Genomic DNA, 21,596 nt, shown 5'->3' on the forward strand with positions numbered 1-21,596 from the left:
ATTTTGTGTATGCTAAGTCCAATTTTATTGTTAATGATCAATTCCACTCCAGTTTTATTTTTTTTGCGAGTTTGTTTATTATAAACCAAGTCCAGTTTTGTATTTTGTGTATTCCAAGTCCAGTTTAATAGTTTGTGATCCATTGCAAGTCCAAGTGTTATGGTTTGTGATCCATCCCAATTCCAAGTGGTATAGTTCGTGATCCATCCCAAGTCCAAGTTTTATAGTTTGTGACTTTGTTCCATTCCAGTTTTATTATTTATGTATTCCCAGTCTATGTGAAGAGTGTGCTCATTCCAAGTCCAAGTATTGTAGTTTGCGATTCATTCCATTCCAGTTCTATATTTTTTGTATCCCAAGTCCAAGATTTATAGTTCGTGATCCATCCCAAGTCCAGGTGGTATAGTTTAGTATCCAATTAATTCCAGTGTTATTTTTTTATTCCAAGTACAAGTTTGATAGATTATGATCAAATCCCAGTCCAATTTTGGGATCCATTCCAAGTCCAAGTATTGTAGTTTGGGACTCGTTCCATTCTAGTTTTCTATTTTGTGTGTATGGATTCCAAGTGTAGACTGTGATCATTCCAAGTTAGTTAGTGTCTCTTTGCCTTGTCAGATAACCTCCAGTGACTCCTGACCGATCGTTTCATCGCGTGCCTCCCCCTTATCGTCCCGGAACTGCTCCATATTTCTTAGCTTGCTCTTCCTCGCTGAATGCAGTTCAACTGCAGACAACCGAGTAACAGACCCTTTCTAATTACACAGCAATGTCATGTTACATTTGTCATTTTTCATCATTTTAGTGTTATGAATTATGATTATTGCTTTCAGGTTGACTAGGTTTAATAAGTCAAAACAATTTGTTTATCTGCAGATTGATATATTTATGTGAAAGCATTATGTTCATTTTAAGACGCTAAAATTGCCAGTTCGATGCAAATTTGAGTGTTCATTTTTAACCATGTAATACTTTTGACGTAAGAGATGGGAAATGTTTTACTGATATAGTTATGTATATCTCTAAGAATAATATATGAAGATACATTTAAAAAATAATTGTTCAGTTTCTTAGTGCATTCAACGTCAACTTTTAACATTTTATAAAATTAACACTTTTTATTCTTACTAAACGAATATTGGCTTAACGTTGCGGATGGTTTAAATGAATATTTTGGGAACAATAGATACAATTAGATACAATATAACAATGCATATTTTTTCGCAGTAGTAGTTTTTAAGTAAAACTTTTTACATTGATATTTCAGAAAACTGATGTTTCTTCTCGTTGCGAAGCACGGGTATAGCAGCTAGTTCCTTATAAATATGAATACTCATAAGGTTAACTTGGGAACCTCCAGAACCGCTGGGGTGAAACCCGAAACTCAGTTCAGAATAAAAACTATTTCGTTTTCCTATTTAATACCAAAATAATCAGTATACCAAATTTCAGCCTTCTAGGTTCAACTGCAAGTATCATAAAGTGAAGTATCATAAAACGGTTTTAGAACTGAAAAGGGTTTGACCTTATTGTGTCTGACCTCGTTTTCTTGTGAGATTAAAGAATAAAAAACTTGGTATAAAGTGTCATACATAATGTTGTCGTTTTATAATATAGTTAAATATTTCATTTTGCAATTAGACATGACTACTAGACCATTTCAAAGCTCTTCCTGCTAAATTGACTAATGATAAAGTTGTTTAATTATCATAAACAAGCATTGTAAGACTTAATGTAATTTCACTTTGTACCGTATTTGCATGTGGTTGGCTTCTTATGTTTGCTTTTGTTTACGTTTTCGTTGCTAATCCGTGACAAACATAGCAATCCTAAAGAAGAATGTTAAAATTTGAAAAAAGGTTAATTTATATTCTCAATAATAAATTCATTGTCTTTATAATTTATCAAAGCTCTTTCAATCAAGTCAAGTGAAAAACCTAACTCATTTCATTTCATAGTTTAGAAAAAGTCAAAATATTGTATACAAATTAATATTTCCAGTTACTATCTGCGTTACTAGTAAAGCATTGCTACCTGATAAAAACGCCAGCACACCCTACAGGGGAGACCCACCCCCCACCCTCACGTAATGTCTCCCCCCCCATAGATGGCGCAGCGACGGAAATTCATAACAGATCAAATCAGATCCGCCAATAAGAAAATCGTTTCTTTCCAGTTCTTTATATACTCTGCAATATTCGAACATGGAACTACTTTTTTCCGTTTTCTTCTTCATATAGTTCGTAAAAAATATCTTTAAAAGTATTTTGTGGCCAGGTTTACGAATCATTGGTAGTCAAACAATACTAAATTTGAATCCATAAATTTTCACTTCATCTGGTTTTTTACATGTTGAGCTACATTAAATTTTAAATTTGATTTGCTGTGTCATTTGACACTTTTGTAACTTTAAAAGTGCTTTAAAATTAATTGATTCACCCGACTAAATAATAGTTGTGTATAACTCCACCATAACCATATAGTTAAGTATTTGTATAGCATAAATTACAATAACGAATCCTGTACTGCACTGATCTCATAAAAATGTCTTCTTGACCATAGTTCATAAAAGTTGGAAAAGTCAAACTATAAATAATCATAGGGTAACGCTTAGTTAGATAATATAGTGGAACCTTGATAACAAGAGCCTCGATAACAAGTCATCCTTCATAACAAGTGTAATTTTAAAACCCCCTACTTTTTATTTTACCCTAATCACATGCTATGAAAACCTATATAAGAACTCTTCCTTAATCCCCATGAGAGTCTTGTTATCAAGGTTTTGCAAATCTCTTGGAGCTTGAAAAACCTCCTTACCGCAGTCGTAAATAAATCTCTAACATTACATTGAATATAAAAAAGAACATTGGACCGTGTATTCCTAAATTCGTGTAAATTCAATTACAGTGCATCCATCCATTCATTTATACAACTCCGGTTTCTGGAATACCAATCTTAAATGCGTTTATAATCCTACAAAGTACCCAAGCAAGGCCAGACATAACTTCGATAGTCCTTAGTTTAAAATAAACACGGTAAAAATATCTTGTTACTGTAAACACTGACAAACGAGAGCGTCTATTTTGAGACTACAGACTTTGGTGGTATCAATCAGTAGATGAATATGGAATGGAAATTAAGTATCGTGAAAAAGCCATCTCACTGTTGGATGCTGCTGTTTGCTTAATCATTGCTATAACCAATAGCAATAGCCTTACTGCGGGCTATTACTACTATTTATAACACTTCCTTACCAGCACTTGAGCTGTTGGCTTTAGCTACTGCATAATGGATTTGTGTCGCCATTTATTAACTGAATTGAGGAAACCAGAATATCGTTATTGTTTAAAACTACCCTTATAACGATTCCCTACAGTTACTACTTCGTATTTTGACCACTGGGTTACATGACTTTAAGATATTCTGTATATTCATTTAACACGTTTATTTGTTAGCCTTAAAAAACATTATTATTTTTTTTTTAATTGTGTTAGAATGTATTTATTGGTTTAAAGCTGTGTTCCAGCCTTAAGTTTGTGTCTTATTTGTTTGGATTTAGTTTAAAAACTGCATGTTAAATCATCACTGAGTAACATACATTTACCAAATTTCCTGGAGTAGCTTAAGGCACAGAAATCCTGTAACAGCACATCTACTAGAAAGGTTGATTCTCAGTCGTCACCCGAGGAGGTGGAATTTGTTTGTGAGGATCAGGAATCCAAAATAGAGGAAGCCTATCCTTAAAGAGCCACCTAGTTTTTCATCCAACAAATATAATTTTTACCAAGAATACAAGTATAAATGTTCTGGAGTGCCTCAGCCGACCTTGCCCCTAAAATGCTCCATGGCAGCAGTAGAGCTACTTCACAGTAGGGCTCACCATCTTCATTATCCTCTTTTATTCCTCAATTCTTGTTCGGACCGGACTCTATCTTCTAGCCTCAGCTTTTCCTGGAACTTGTTTAGTTACCTCCTAATAATATCACCTTTTTTAGCATAGTGCTTGAACCAGCCTCTCGTCTTCTTCCGCGCTACAGATTGTTCAATAGGTTCTAGTTCATTCTTATACTCCCCATCCGACACCATGTCCTCTGTTTACCTGCCTGTATATTTCTCTCTAACTCCTTTTCATTCGGGATTCTAATCCTCTTCTTGATTTGATTCTGTCAAACTGCTGGTCGGAGGAGGGTTGCATCCTTCTATTGCTTGTACGGTCACTCTTGAGGTACTCCGCCTTTTCTCCTTCTTATAGCGCTATAGAAACTACCTTTCTGCCGTAATTCGGACCTACTCGATCTTTAGAGCTTCTTCTTTTGTCCTAGCCAACTCCACCAACAAATTCGTTGATGCGTTGAACGACATCATGGAATCACAAAGAGACTAATTTAAAACAGAAAAAAACTAGCAATTATTAACTTTTCCCTCAATTTCGGTCGGACTTTGAGCTGAAAATGAGAAGGCTCATAGGTGTCAATTCAACGACCATCGACCTACACCCTACATTTTACCATCACGTCAAACCTACACCAATCCATACCTAGCGTAGTCACTTTCACCATCTAACCATAGTTCATGAGCCGGTTCCTGACCATTCAGAGACACCGTGTATAACGTAATGAGGCTGCACAATGATGGTGACCACTGGTGTCAATTAAACCTCAATAGCTGTTCCCTAGCTTAGATCCAGGCTTAACATGTGACGACCAAAGTGAAGCGTAACCACTCCAGCTGGAATTGGGGTCATTTACCTTGGAGTAAAAATCAAAGTTCCACGTACATACTAGTCCTGGTTGACAGACCATATCAGTTTGTGCTCTTTGTCGCTAGGGGCAGGCTTGAACACCTTCGTGCCGAAGGGTTTGTTTTATTGTGCCTGATATTCCAGCCTGATTATCAACAATTTAGGATTTATAGGACAAATCTATTTACTCGGTCTCGGTAGTTGTCAGAGTTTTGTTGGGTATTACGAGTCCATGTGTATTACGTGACACACTTCCTTGTAACATTTGATGGTCCAGTGTTCAGCAGATGTGTCAGATATCAAGGTGGACAGAGTGAGCACCAGTGGCACACTGCTGCAAGATTTGGGCGGTATTGGGGGCATATCGACCCAGCTACCTCCCCCAACTTTCGCCCTACTGCGCTGCCTCGTTCCCGCCATTCAAATTTGTCCTTTTCAAAGGAATTTGTAATTTGTCCATAAATAGGACATTGGGGAGTTCAAGTACTCGGCGTTATATGTCAACTAAAACGTATTGTTTTTAGCTTTTCGGGGTTGTCTCTTTCAACATTTGTACTGTAGGATTACATCTATTCATTTTGTAACTATTTGCAACAAATAAAAATATGATATACACCATTATTAGATAGAGGTGAATATTTAACATTTAATTTTGCCACTTGGAGTCTTTTGGTAATGAATTAAATATTTATCACATTTGTTTAGTTATCCAACAAAATTATTATATCTATAACATTAAGTACGTATAACAAGTCCAAAGGCTCGCAAAAGCTTAGGCCAGAACATAACCTAAGTACTTAAAACTTGTATACAATCCCTAAAGATCCAACCAACAAGATCGGTTAGTTCTCGCAGTCTTACTAGTAAATATCAATGATTCAATGGTAAAAGAATTATTATTGGGCTATCAAGAGGTTAGCTATAAGAAAGGACCATGAGGTCCAAAATTCACCTCAATAAAGAAGCATTTTTTATTTCATTCATTTCACTTCATATCTTTGAATTCAACTAATCTGGTGGAAGCTGATTCAATAAAGAATTGTGAACTAAGAAACATAAATTCTTCACGTACAAAAACTCAACCACTCGTGTAATGTTGACCCACGAAATTTTACTTAAGGTAAGTTACTATATACAACATGATCCCAGAAGGTGCTTGTAGAATAACTAATTCGCCTCAATTTAAACCTATACTACCAGGTTTGCCCAAATACACATTGAAGACCTCCTTTATACACTGTTGGGCAAATGATAGGCCAGCTTCGGCTCTATGACCTCCGATGAGGTTTTCGCGTGTGATACTTCCAAGTTAGGCATCTTTTGTGATAAGATTAGGTGATACTCAATCAACGTCCTCTGATTTCACTTCAATCAACTTGCTCTTGCGAAAAAACCTGTAGTCTTGTAAAGTTTTACATTATATCGAGGATGGCGAGTATTAAGCACACCCCTCTTAACTAAATACATAGAGCAGTGTAAAAATTCTTGAAAACATTGAAAGTACGCAATTGTGTTCTAGAGAGCGCTTGGGTCCATAGATTGAGAGTATTCGTTAGATTATGGACATTAATAATTTATTGTACTCTTCAACAATTCAATTGCACAACTATATACCGCTTCGTTTGTGAGTTTGCTGCAATTTTTGTATTTTATTATAAAGGGTGGGGAAATGAAAGCGCCCCAATTTATAAGCAGTACAAACTCAATAATATTCACCCTATGGATATAAATAGCACATCAAAACACAGCTTATCTTTTGCCATTTTAACTTAAGAAAGTCATTTTTCCATCTCTTGAGAACGAAATCCTGCAAGTGACGTCCTTGTCCTACTTGACATTAGGCACTTGAAAACTCCATCAAATACTTCTCCAGCATTTCTTCAGGAATCACTTTAGTTTTTGGACAATTCTTAGCTTCGGTTCAAGCAAATCTGTGGGGTGACTTTGAAAAACCTCGAACTTCAAGTAGCTTATTAGAAACCCCCCCCCTTCCAAAAAAAAGGAGCCAACGTAAAGCTTTCAACAACAACAGCTTCCTGGCAAATCTCTTTGGACTTTGAGTTACTGCGACTCGCACTCTTTCAACATTTGCTGGTGTACAAAGAGTTTTGCGGCACCCACCGATTATTTTTAAGGTTTAAGCGTTTATCCTAAATAATTTTACCCAGTTCACCATTGTTTTCCAATCTGGAACAGTGCCATGTTGACCAAGGATGGAATGTGGTCCAAACAATCTCTGGGTTTTTGCACAAGAACCACTATTTTAAAAATAGGTTTGCACATCAAAATCTCAGTGTTGATAGCCTCGGGCATAATATTTACTAAAATGGCATAGTTTAATTGATGTTTTAAGCACAGCTGATCATTCGTTGTTGCAACAATTAACATGTGACAGCTAAAACAAATTGTGGCGATATCATTGCCCCACCCTGTACCTTAGTTTTTATATTATTGTCTGATGAAAATTAGTTTTGATTTTGTAAAAGACCTCTACTTATACCCTCTTTTCGACTCTTCTGTTGCAAAAAATACTAATTTAAAGTTATTTTAATTTCTTCTCCCAAAATATTGTGAATTTGTATCTAAACGTTTCTACAATTCTGTATTAAATTGGTCGTGCCACATAATACTTTTTAAAGTAATAAATTTACAATTTAATCCAGATATGGTGTTTTAATCTGGTCATAATTCAAATACCACTTAATTTGTTCGACTTAAATACATACAGAGGTTAAAAAAATTACAATTTTTAAATTGAAACGTTTCATAGAGACAAAATATAGGCCAGGTGGCAGAAATCTCTGACGTCAGCATTGCTTTATTTAGGCCTACTGACCTTATCTGCGGCAATCCATAGAGTAGCAGTCAAATATACCCACGAATAAACGCTGCCTATCTTTACACTAACGAAATTTTACTTTTTAGTTAATTACTAAGTTTTAACTTTGAACCTATGCATCAAACTGTGTCCAAACTTCAGTATGATACGTCATTGTACTCCTCTAGCTTAAGCGACATAAAAGGATGTAAAAGCTTTGAAGTTTAATAAAATAAATACGTTATTATTATTACTTTTTTTAAAATAACATGCTTGAATGTAATTTCTCATGTTAGCAAAATGTTCATTTAGGTAGTACCTAGTACTTGCCGTAGTCGTCATAGTAAGAAATGTTGTACTACATTTTTTAAGGTCTACAGAAGCCTAAACTAACTTTGTTACACGTTTACACTAAGCCTATTTATACTACACATAATGTTAACAGAAAAATGGTAAACGATTGTAATAGTCGTTCACGCAACGAGTGCGTAAAGATAGTTACTGCACTATTTACGCAAGTTGCGTACATTACTTTAACTACGACAGTGTTTTAATTACTAAAAATCACTACTCATAACTTCTAAAAGAGGATATGTTTTCGTTTACAACCTCTCATTGCCACTGACAGTGATGCAACGAAACATTGTACCAAAGACTAACTGCACCACTCAACAATTAAATTGACCTTAACAGCTGATTAGCAGATGTTCGAACCATTACAATTTTACTTCTTCTCGAACCTCATTAGTCCGTTACCCGTGTTGTTAAGAGTAAAACTATGCTGTTTAGAGAACATTTTCAATTATAAGACCTGAATTGAAACGGCTAATTTAAAAAAACTGTCGTAGGTAAATATTTTAAATGTAACGTCCACTGCGTATAGCTGAAATTATATAATTTTATAAACGGAACTTTTTCTGTAATGACAAAATAATCTTGTCATTTCAAACTAAATACTTTTCTTCTACAAGTGTTAATGGTTAATTTCAAGTTTATCTACAGAGGAAAGCTGTTGTCGATCGGAATGTTTGTTTGCTGCAGAGTTGTATTAAAGTCGGAGGCACAACACATGTTAGGAACGGCCCTGTTTGTGTGGTTGTTGGCACAAAACAAACAACCTCCATCACAAACTCACTACTTCTGTATGAAGATGTTCTACAACTAATTCTGAAACACGACTAAATTATTTCTTGACTATTTATTATTTTGTATGTTTATTCTAGTTTCGTTTCTGTTAGGAAGTATCCGATTAATTACCTCTTTGGGGAAAACTACCACAACAATTATTATTCTGTGTGAATCTGGTATACTTTTGGATAAGGACTGGATAGAGATAAAATTAATAAATAAGCTTCAACCGTAGTTTGTCTGTGACCAGGGGATTTTAAAGCGTAACAGGGTGACATTGTCAAACCGGTAAACGGTACCGAAACGTAGTGGTTTTTATGATCGGGTCACTAACTTTACCATACAGCTTTGAAATAGTGTATTTTTCTATTTTTAGATCAAGGGTCACTTTATTTAATACTAATTTCGGTTGGCTTCCATGCAAATTTTCTACTTTAAAAACAACCAACCGAATGTAGGTGTTTTGTATCACATAAGTACAAAAAATGATAATGTTAACTGTTTCCACGGAAACGAAACCACAAAATAAAGTTTAACGTCGTGATATTAATCCACAGCTCTATTGATACTTTGCACTCTTTTCGCAGCACTGCAATATGAGTTTTTCTCCATTTCAACATTCGTAGCTTGGAAGGTCCGAGTAGTGGGTTTTCCGAACTATCGCGCTGTTCTCATTAGGCTCAGGGACAATGGCGGCTTGAGGAGTCCCAAGTTAATTTAGGGACGTCGAGAGGCGGACTACAGTGTTTCATTAGCTGCGAGAGCCGTCTAACACTTCGTTCTGACCTTATTACCAGCTTAGGAAAGATCGGGGTGGGAACCGTATTGGAATCTGGTCGGTGGATTGTGGGCTCACCTGGTTTACTCTTTGATCTTTGGAAAAATCTGTCTCGTCAGATTTTATTTGAGTGGAAATACTATATTTAATTAAAAGCAGTAACTCTTGGCAACTATTTAACTTTTAATCCTACTTGTGGTATTTGTTTAAAAGACATAAATCGATGGATCATAGATTGTTCGCTCAATTAATTTTAAATAGCCGAAGCAGAAGAGAACCAGCTTATTCTAGATTGCTGTAGGAAGTAACACATAATATATGCCCTTCCGGTGCACATAAGTCGGAGGTAAAGGATTTTTTACACCCATAATATGTCTAGGTGTAGATGATTTTGGGTTTCAAAAAACTAAAAAGATTTCCTGGTTACCTAAGGTTTTTCTGTTAAACATGTTTTAAAGTATGGCAGTAATCCCGTATTGTATTTTAGTTTACATCGGGTAGTATTCATAGAATGATTTCCATGTTAGTGCCCATAGACTATAGTGCACTTAAACTAGTGCTCGTCGACTATAGTGAGCTTAGGCTAGTGTCCATAGACGATTGTGTACTTAAACTAATGCTCGTCGACTATATAGTGCACTTAGACTAGTGTCCATAGACGATTGTGCACTTAAACTAATGCTCGTCGACTATAGTGCACTTAGACTAGTGTCCATAGACGATTGTGCAATTAAACTAATGCTCGTCGACTGTAGTGTACTTAGACTAGTGTCCATAGACGATTGTGCACTTAAACTAATGCTCGTCGACTATAGTGCACTTAGTTAGACTGTGTCTATAGACTATAGTGCACTTAGACTGCTGTCCATAGAATATAGTGCACTTTGACTAGTGGCCGTAGACTATTAGTGCTATACTGCCTTAGACTAGTGCTCTTAGGCTAGTGAGCTTACACAATTGTCCATAGACCATAGTGCATTTAGACTAGTAACAAGACTATAGCGCGCTTAGACTAATGCCCATAGAATATAGTGCAATTAGACGAGTGTACATAGACAATTGCCTATACCCCCATGGATACCTGCTCATAGACTGTGCATAAACTGATTATCGTCTTACCAAACATCACTGACGGAAATATCGAAACATTATATTTTCTAATGTCTAAGATGTAATCTAGTAAAATGCGTTTCTACAGTGGTTACACAGCCTCCAATGACGTAGACGTCACGTGTGCAAGTACCCTACAGTGTTTAGTCTGTAATCTCTGTTATTTTGCAGGTCGCTGCCGAAACTCAGCAGCCAGGACGAGGAAGGACCGACCGCCCACACACAACAATACTCCGGTGTTGTACACTTCGAGCCCATACCACACGACCATGACTTCTGCGAAAGAGTCGTCATCAACGTGAGTAACAATCACATGTTACATCCCTCAACATTCCAAATCACTGCTTTCGTTGGAAAAATATTGTGTAACAGCTTTGAAAGGCAGCTTTCGTCGTGCTGCGAAAACAGCTGTTTTTGCTGAAGTATGACGAGATAGTATATTTCATAACAAGAGTAGGAAGTGAGTCATTACATATTTGGGACTATTTTTGAAGTGCGGGATTTACCGGGCACTTTAAATGGTCGAGAATATGTATAGACCTACTTTCACCCGTGTTTTCAACGTTACTTTTCACTACAGTAAAAAGACTGATTAATTTCTTAAGTAAAACGTACATTTAATATTTCTTTGTTACATGCAGAAAACTTACAGAACTCAAAGAATTTTTTTAGGTTATGCCTCCAATGTAAAGTTAATATTTACGTTTGTTGTACAGTTTTGGTTTTTGAAATTGAAATAATTGACAAAACAATAACAAATCTTTGTCTGTTTACGTCGGCAAAATCCAGAAAAGATAGTAAAGATGACTTCAATTTGGATTTATGAAGGGAACCATTCACCAAATGCTTGTTTTGTGAACAATCCTATAGAAGAGCGCACCATAACGAAAAATATTGTCCATCACACTGAAAACCACTCAGGTTAAATTTACCTATTCACTTTTTGGGCCTCAGTACATTGTCATAAATGTAAAAAAAGCAAATGGTGAGCCATACCTGCACAAAAAATAAGCAGCTGTACTGATTAACAATTTTTATGGTGGTGTTGGGGTGTGGACTAGTGACGTCACTGCCTTGGTTTCTGTTGACAGTCTATCGAACAACCATCTACATTTCTTTGCGACTTCGTTTAGTCTTAAAATTAAGCGCGTTGCGAAAAGATTAAAGGCTCTAGCAATGAATAAAGTAGCAATGTGTAGGATTTAGATAATCCTATCCTTGTGTAGAACTATTGCCCTAAACCCCAGTTGGATCTTAATTGAAACCTGGCATCAAGCCTGTTCTCCCAGATACCAATAATGATGAGACCTTTTGTAGAAGAGGTTCTTCAATAAAAAGAAATGGCTTACCCCCTAAGATCTCTCTTGTTTTCTAGGCCTTAAAGATAAGTGTTAAATCGCGTTGGTAAACCATAATGGTATTAAGAGAAGATAGGAATAAGATGTAAATTTAAATAACATGAAGGGTCACTGTGTCAATTTAATCGACCATTTTACTCTCGGTTTTAGATCGCTTGTATGAGCCAATGAGGTATCATGTAGTCCACTGTATAATTAAGTAAAAAAATGTCCAAACAACTAATTAAATGTAATTCTGCATATCATACATTTTTCTGTTTAACTAGAATAATATATTCCCGGCCAAACATTTTCTTTTTATATTAGAAATTCTCAATCAGTTATAGTTTCATGTTATATGCTATATTTTCATTCAATATTTAGTGCTTAAATTCTAGTTATTGTTTGCAGTTAGAAGATATTACTTAAAATCAAATGTTTACTGTTTTTTTTTTTTTTTTTTTTTTTTTTGCTTTCTCAATCAACAAAAATGTATTTACTCAACCTTGATTTACTGAAGTTATTTCTTTCCTGTTATTGACTGGAACCCCTATCTAATTCATTTTTCTGTTTAAAAGGAAAATTGGTTAATTGGGTCCTGCATTATTATGAAAACCAGTTAAACCCACAGACTTGTTATGCAGAAAAACTACAAGCTTTTCACATCACTCAGTCTTACTAAAAAATATTAAACTGTATTCCTTTTTATGTTCTATCTTAAAGCTTAGTTAAATTTTAAAATTTTTGTTATCAAAAGATGTGTATATCCCTTCATCACAATTTTTAATAAGATGCAGATGAGATAGTTTTATTTACTTTAAACTTAAAGCTTCACAATTTTTGTGTTGGAAATCTTAAAATGTTGATTATATATTATTTTTTTATTCTTTAAGGAACAATACATTGTTTTACGCCCATTAAATGTTTTTCTTTATAAATGTTAATTTTCAATACCTGATTCCCTAAGTAGTCATCAATAAATAATTGTTATTTTACTGCTTGAGTCGGTCGATCATTCCAAAATTACAATTTTACATGCGGTGATGAAAATGGTACACCCGAATCTTTAATAAAATCTCTATTTCTTACGTTTATTATTCCAGCATAGAGTTTACCTTGGTTATCTAAGGTACTTTCGAAAACCAATACTACAGAAATACTGAACACACGTGACACAATGAGGTAGTATTGTGTAATTATTGAACATAAATTGAAAATGACACATCACTTTTATAATTGATGGGTGGGAACTCAGAGTGTAAATCATAAAGTTAATTCTACCCTCTGATAGCTCTCCCTGGAGTATTTATAACATAACTCCAATAAGGGTTAATAGCTGAACACATTTAAACTATTAAAAGGGAGGTATTAAACCTTATAGTTAAATGGTCATAAGTATTATGAATTAAAATACCGTACTCTACCTTTTGTATTAATATTGTTTATCGCATAAATCTTAATGGGCTTCGGGACTATTCGCTCTATATGTTATTTAATGTATTACAGTGATTTTTCTTTTCCTACAAAGTAGTAATCTTATATATTCATACTTAGAGATAGCTATGCGACAACTCATAGTTACGCCTTCTGGTTTAGGCCTAACTACCTTGAAGTATTTTATCGGGTTGTCCTTCGATCATCTAATAGACAACATAACGCATTAACAAGGAGTTCAGAACCAGAAGGATTTTTCTGTTGAGGAAATTATATAAAACAAAAGCACAAATATATCGCCAATATACATTATCAGATACATATTTTTCAACGGTAAATTCTTGCATGAAAATCCATGAAAATTTACACAAAGGTAATTTTTGTTAGAAAATGCCATGACGTACTTGAAGATTGTAAATGATTCGGTTATTACAAAATATCCAAGTCCCTTTAGATGCTCTGCCATTGAAGAATGAGTAAAGGGCTTTTTTAATAGTTATGCGGATTGACGGACATGGAGGCAGAGGCACGACAGACGGTCACGAACACCGCCTTCCAGGGTAGATTGCATCACGTCAGACCGAGGAAACTACCCAGCTACTACCCAGCAACCGTTCCACATACCAGTACATGCTACAAACTACTCAACTACTACCCAGCAACCGTTCCACATACCTGTACATGCTACAAACTACCCAGCTACTACCTAGCGACCGCGCCACATACCTGTACTTACTGCAAACTACTTAGCTACTACCTAGCAACCACACCACATACCTGTACTTACTGCAAACTACCCAGCTACTACCTAGCGACCGCGCCACATACCTGTACTTACTGCAAACTACTCAACTGCTAACCAGCAACCGTTCCACATACCTATACAAGCTACAAACTACCCAGCTACTACCTAGCAACCACACCACATAACTGTACATACTACAAACTACCCAGCTACTACCTAGCGACCGCGCCACATACCTGTACTTACTGCAAACTACTCAACTGCTAACCAGCAACCGTTCCACATACCTATACAAGCTACAAACTACCCAGCTACTACCTAGCAACCACACCACATAACTGTACATACTACAAACTACCCAGCTACTACCTAGCGACCGCGCCACATACCTGTACTTACTGCAAACTACTCAACTGCTAACCAGCAACCGTTCCACATACCTATACAAGCTACAAACTACCCAGCTACTACCTAGCAACCACACCACATAACTGTACTTACTGCAAACTTCTCAACTACTAACCAGCATCCGTTCCACATACCTGTACATGCTACAAACTACCCAGCTACTTCCTAGCAACCACACCACATAACTGTACTTACTGCAAACTACCCAACTACTACCTCGCAACCACACCACATAACTGTACTTACTGCAAACTTCTCAACTACTAACCAGCATCCGTTCCACATACCTGTACATGCTACAAACTACCCAGCTACTTCCTAGCAACCACACCACATAACTGTACATACTACAAACTACCCAGCTACTACCTAGCGACCGCGCCACATACCTGTACTTGCTGCAAACTACTCAACTGCTAACCAGCAACCGTTCCACATACCTATACAAGCTACAAACTACCCAGCTACTACCTAGCAACCACACCACCTAACTGTACATACTACAAACTACCCAGCTACTACCTAGCAACCACACCACATAACTGTACTTACTGCAAACTTCTCAACTACTAACCAGCATCCGTTCCACATACCTGTACATGCTACAAACTACCCAGCTACTTCCTAGCAACCACACCACATAACTGTACATACTACAAACTACCCAGCTACTACCTAGCGACCGCGCCACATACCTGTACTTACTGCAAACTACTCAACTACTACCTAGCAACCGTTCCACATACCTGTACATGCTACAAACTACCCAGCTACTACCTAGCAACCGTCCCACATACCTGTACTTACTTCAAACTACTCAACTACTACCTAGCAACCGTTCCACATACCTGTACATACTACAAACTACCCAGCTACTACCTAGCAACCGTCCCACATACCTGTACCTACATACTACAAACCACCCAGCTACTACCTAGCAACCGTCCCACATACCTGTACATACTACAAACTACCCAGCTACTACCTAGCAACCGTCCCACATACCTGTACATACTACAAACTACCCAGCTACTACCTAGCAACCGCGCCACATACCTGTACTTACTGCAAACTACTCAACTACTAACCAGCAACCGTTCCACATACCTGTACCTACATGCTACAAACTACCCAGCTACTACCTAGCAACCGTCCCACATACCTGTACATACTACAAACTACCCAGCTACTACCTAGCAACCGTCCCACATACCTGTACATACTACAAACAACCTATTTTAATATTTTACTAGGCTCGAAATCAATATGAATGAACTACGAAGTATTATTTTCAACTGCGAATTTTATTTTTAAAATTAACATTTTGCAATATGATTTAGAATATTACCTTTTAGAAACAATTAGGTTGTCATTCTATTATATTAATTTTTCCAAATTTATTATAAGGTTACGCTGTTCACAACCCCGTTTTTGGTTCAATTACTATAAAATCAGACAGGATAATTTTAAATTTTCGTAAGGGTTGTAGCTCGAAAATTTAGGTCAAGTTAAAGGCGATAAAACGTTATAGTTTCGGTTCTGTATCACTATTATTTCCGGATTTATTCAGCTTGCATGAGTTTTATTCAGATGTCGAGTACGTCAACTAACCAGTGACTCACCGTTGATTACTTTGTAACTATGACTCACTAGTACATTTGGGAAACCCTCCTGACTGTGAATAACGATATTGCAGGTGATATATTTGTAACGTCGAATTACAATATGTTCACAATATTGGTTATGAATAACAATCAATCTTTATACGTAAAACTAAATAATTTAAATTTTAATTCCAATTCACCTCCATTGATATCATTGTTGAATTAATATGATTTTTATTCTATATGCTACTTGCTTTAAAAACTCCATATCGTATAAATGTATAGCAATAGGCTATTTAAAAATTAATTTTATTTTTTCCTACTTTAACAAAGATAGTCTTTCTCCAATAAATTCGTGCGAAGAGCAGTAATTACTAACCTTAAATTTATTAATTTAACCCATGGGATCATTAGTCCAAACGTTTGTGGAGCTTGTGTAGTGTAGCGCGGGACCTTGGTTCCTGAGGTGTCGGGTTCTAATCCTGCCAAATCCCCAATGGATATCTCAGTGATCATGCCGGAACCCCTAGTCCCCCCCTACCCCCTAGTCACTAGTTACCACTAGTCTTGGAGTCATATGAAAATCCACCCCGCTCTAGTGCCTAGCGTCCTAGGACAAAACAGGCTCCAAATACAAAAATAGTTGGATTTCGAAATACCATGTGTATCAAAATGCATGGCAATTCTTTACGGACTGAGCTTTTATTTTGAATCGAAATTTTTGATTTATCAAAAATGGATTGCCAATAGACTGTATTTTCATATGAACACGCGCGTGCGTATCTGTGTGTGTACTTGGAGGGTTGTAGGGTGGAGCCGAGGGAGGGGACCTGTATTACATAGTTACTGTAGACAGGGCTATTCATAGTTGAGAGTGTGTCCCGTCAACCGAACCTGGACAAGGTCCAAATTGATGTCCACTATTATTAGAAGTGTAAGCGTCCGTAGGGCCCTGACACCGAGGCAGTATCCATTTATAATAAACACCTACCTGATGTGTAAATTTCATCTGCTCCACCTGATTATTGTTGAGTGTGAAACTTTTTGGAGTCTCACCAGACGTAGTAATTTTTTCACGTAGAATTATGCGGTGTTTAATGTTAAATTGAACGAAATGTATGAGTGATTTGATGTTTGTATAAATTTAAGTAGGGGCTTTCTCAGTGTTTACCGTTTAAGAAAAGAAGTTGAAGTAAAATACATCCAAATAACTAGAAGTAAAATCGCAAGGTGATGTAAGTCAGTCGGGAACCACATGGATACAATGGTATCGTTACTTAGTTAAATTGAGATATCCGTAACAAAGTTTTTTTTTTTTTTTTTTTTTAAGAGGGCCAGCCTTATAAGTAGACCATGGGATAGCATCGCAGCTGAAACATCTTATTGTGCACCCTCATTCTCAGGTCCTCATTCTCCGTCAAATCCCAGGTTCTTAGTTAACCATGAGATCCTTTTTACTACGGTTACCTGTTCTCCCCATTGATCTCCAGTAGATAGGCCAAGGGATCTCACATGCAGACCTTGTAGGGCTGGGAACATAAATATCACGTGGAAGGTTGTCTCCTCGTCTCCACATTTTCTACATAAGAGGCTTTCAACTTGAATTCCCATCTTGTGTAGATGTCCGCGGAATACCCAGTGGCCGCTGATGGAGCCAACCACCCTCCGTAGGTTCTTCCTGTTCAGCCCAAGAGCATCTGCCACTGTCCTACAGGATATCCGTAACCAAGTGAATTGCGTCGATTCTCTACAATTCACCAAAGAACACAAATATCTGTCAACTCGTTGGTGCGGTTGTTACAATTCGAAATCTATCACAAAATACTGATTTTCACTCGAGCTAACACCTGATGAAGCTCGTAAAAGACCATCATTCACTGTATGACCCGGTTACCACAGCCACAACTACAATGCCTAACGTGTTGTGCCCTATTAAACTGCGCAACTTGCACACAGGTCCCCCATAACTACTTATTTCTCTAATTGGGTAATTCTCGATTCAATACAATACCTACCAACATTTCGTTACGAATTCCATCTGTATAAAATATTAAAATCTACTTTCCAACACCCCCTCTTCCTCTCATCTCCCCCAAACCCCACTAATATTTCACAAATCACGAATTAATCACAAATCATAAACGCCACACTAACGGCAACCGTAGTAAATTATTTTTAATCGCCCATTAAACAGACAGCGAGGCCAAAAGAGCGTTGCTAGATCGATACAAGGAGTAAGCGTGTGTTGTTTTAGGGCCATTGAAGTAGGAAAAGGTGGTCTCTCACATCGACCGGCGCACCCCAACTCAACCTAATTTATCTCCACGCTTTCGACTGCTGATTTCAATACGTACTGGGTCGCATAATGATTCGATATCGATTTTTAGTCATTGTCTAGTTGGATATACCTAGAGGCTTTGAGAGGTGGAAATGTCCTGGAAACTGGATTTGAAACTTATAGTTACAGTATTTCTAATTATGTTATGTGATTACTCTAAACATTTTTTTTTTAAGTTCACTAACAGTGTATTTGTTGTCGAACTAAGTAAAGCTGTTCTGGAATATGATTTTCAAACAGTGAATTTTTAAACGTACCCACATATAGAAAGGTGAAGTATTGCAATTAAGATTAATATCTTCCACTATTAAATGCAAAACTATGTAATTTCAGTCGGAAGGTTTTAACATTGCAGATTTAACAGGATAAATACATATCTAATGACTCTCTATGACATTTTCCCAAGAATGTAAATGTTTCAATTTAGGTAGGGTAATTTTGTATGGAGAGTAATAGTCGGTTACAATTGCGTTGATATACAGGGTGTCCCGGAACTCTCTACCAATATTTTAGGGCATTGCTCCTGGGTAAGAAACATACCTAAATATCATATTTAAATTGTCCGGAAGTCCTTAGTTACTCACACAGCCGCCATTTTGTTTTTTTCAGTTATTAATTTTTTTCTAAAGAATGGTTAAACATACGAAATGGAAACTTTGCACAAACATTTATGACAACTAAACAAAGCTACCAAAAAATTATCACGATTTTTCAAATTCATAAAACAAAATGGCGGTCATTTAAAACTTATGTAAAATCAATGGTTTTTGAGTTATTTAAGAATGAAAATTTTAAATGGCCGCCATTTTGTTTTATGAATTTGAAAAATCTTCATAATTTTTTTGTAGCTTTGTCTAGTTGGCATAAATGTTTGTACAAAGTTTCCATTTCGTATGTTTAACCATTCTTTAGAAAAAAAATAATAACTGAAAAAAACAAAATGGCGGCTGTGTGAGTAACTAAGGACTTCCGGACAATTTAAATATGATATTTAGGTACGCTTCTTACCCAGGATCAATGCCCTAAAATATTGGTAGAGAGTTCCGGGACACCCTGTATATAATATATATATTCAAATACGTCCCCATTCCTCCTATGTTCCCATATTTATTCATATTGAACCATACTAGTCAATGTTTATTTTAATCATCAGCCTCTAGTTTACTGGAAATAAAATTTTCTTGGATTGTTAAGTTTAATCTCAAATGATCGTAATAAAAGTTAGAAAAAGTCTTAATATAAGTTAGACCTGATTTAACCCTTCCCCCTTTCAATCACCAGTTGTTTTATAATAGAAAATTTTCAAAATAATGTTTTCCAAAATTAATTTGCACACACAAATTTAGTTCCAAATTTTTACTTCTTAAAAAAAAGTTTTTCATACAACGGATTTTGGTTACAGAGAGAAAAAAAGTACTAAATTTAGCACGTTGACCATTAGTTATTCGTGAGTAGCCCTTTTTTTTCTTATGTAGATGCCCCAATACTGTATATAATTCAACATATGTCTATTAAAAATTATATATTATTATTGAGCGGAGCGAGCGAAGCGAGCGAAGCTCTTTGGGATCAACTTCAATGCAAACAATATAACACCATCACTCAATAACGGCTGAACACATTTCAGCCAAACTTAACAAGACTACTTAGACTAATAATGAGATGGTTTGTAAACAAACAAATTTCAATTAGATAATGCTAATGCAATTTAAAACGAACTTAAAATTTCAAATTTTTAACATTAGGCTTATGGGACTAAAGTAGCTATGACAGTTTTTTTGTTTACAAGAAAAATGTAAACAAGAGAATCATAAGGTATTTCTGAACTTTCTATACTTTTCTTTTAAACGTTTTTAAACCATTCCTATAATTTTAATAAACAAGAAAATGCCGTTAAAACATTTTTTAAGGCGCGGAATTCACTGAAAATCGAGAAATTTTACGGAACTACTTTCTCAATGCGCGGAGCATAAACAAGGAGCGGAGGGATACGGACCGGTGACTACTTTCTTGGGAACCTATTTGTGTTGCCAGCTGATTAGAAACAGCCAATGTTAGAAATCAGGATTTAATAAGCGATATATCGAACCGCATCGAAATCGGTATTTAATCCGATAATACCTCATAGGTTATATTAAGTTGAATTACATCGACGGTACAGTAAGTTATTACACTTATTGATAAAACGCAGATTGAACACTGATCTAATTTAGGCAGGTGGGGAGGTAGGTCGGGGTTTATGAGTATTCGTGACTACATTAAGTGTTTTGAAGTAAGGTTAGATTAGGAAGGTAAAGTGTAGGTTATAGGTAGGTGATCGGGTTGTTTATTTGTGTTGCACCATATAATTTTTATCTTTTGGAATGGAATAGTTGGTTAAGGTTAAACGGGGAAACGATTTCAAAAATGCTTGCATATGGTCTTAACTTAACAAACCATCTACAGTATTCTAGCTTTGACTTTATATAAAGTCAATGATTCTAGCAAATTATTACATACTGACCAAAAGAAAAGAGAACATTTGGTTTTGGATCTTTGACCATAGCAAAACTAACATATAATTTATGGAATGTGAAAAGTTGTATATCATTATATACTATTCTGTAATATTAATAATTGTTCGGCAAATCCTCATTTTAATGGCTCGGCTGAAAATGTAATCTGCATTTTGTGAAACAGTTATTTGGTAACAATTCAGTCATTTCAAATGTTGATAAAATTTTCTTTCTCTTTTTTATACTTTAATGCCCTTTTTGGATGTTAATATCAGATTCCAACTACTGTAATATTTTCCTGGTCAAAACTACCTTACACTTCTCGAAGAGGTAAATTTGAATTATTATAATTTTAATCTTTAAAACCAGCATTAGTAAATAAATCTATTGACCTTTTTGCATTTAGTTACTTATACAAATATCAAATCACGTTTGTTCCGCTCAACTGGCTTTCACCTCTCTGAAAGCAACCCTAGTATAAAAAAAGAAAGAAGAATATGTGTAATTTAATACAAGAAAAACTCAAATTCCGTTAGTTTAGCTGTAAATATTTGTAAGGAAGAATCAGCTTACCTAATCGCTTGCATTAAAACAAAATCTTAAAGAATTGCAAAACTTAATTAAAGTCTAAATTGCAGCCAAATGCACTAGGTAAATTGT

At 35.9% G+C, this 21,596-nt stretch overlaps 1 protein-coding gene across 9 annotated transcripts in view; it reads left to right on the forward strand.

Moving 5' to 3' along the window:
• Window positions 1-21,596, forward strand: part of LOC128994798 (potassium voltage-gated channel protein Shaker) — a 598,708-nt gene that overhangs the window by 510,769 nt on the left and 66,343 nt on the right. For all 9 annotated transcript variants that reach the window (XM_054419578.1, XM_054419579.1, XM_054419580.1 and 6 more), the window contains exon 2: window positions 10,747-10,873. In XM_054419578.1, coding sequence (XP_054275553.1) covers window positions 10,747-10,873 — 127 coding nt within the window. The remainder of the gene's footprint in view (window positions 1-10,746; window positions 10,874-21,596) is intronic.

Source organism: Macrosteles quadrilineatus, unplaced genomic scaffold (assembly GCF_028750875.1).
Source record: "Macrosteles quadrilineatus isolate MER2022 unplaced genomic scaffold, UCM_ALF_1.0 Scaffold_5__1_contigs__length_97177068, whole genome shotgun sequence".
In the NCBI taxonomy this organism is placed as follows: Eukaryota; Metazoa; Arthropoda; class Insecta; order Hemiptera; family Cicadellidae; genus Macrosteles; species Macrosteles quadrilineatus.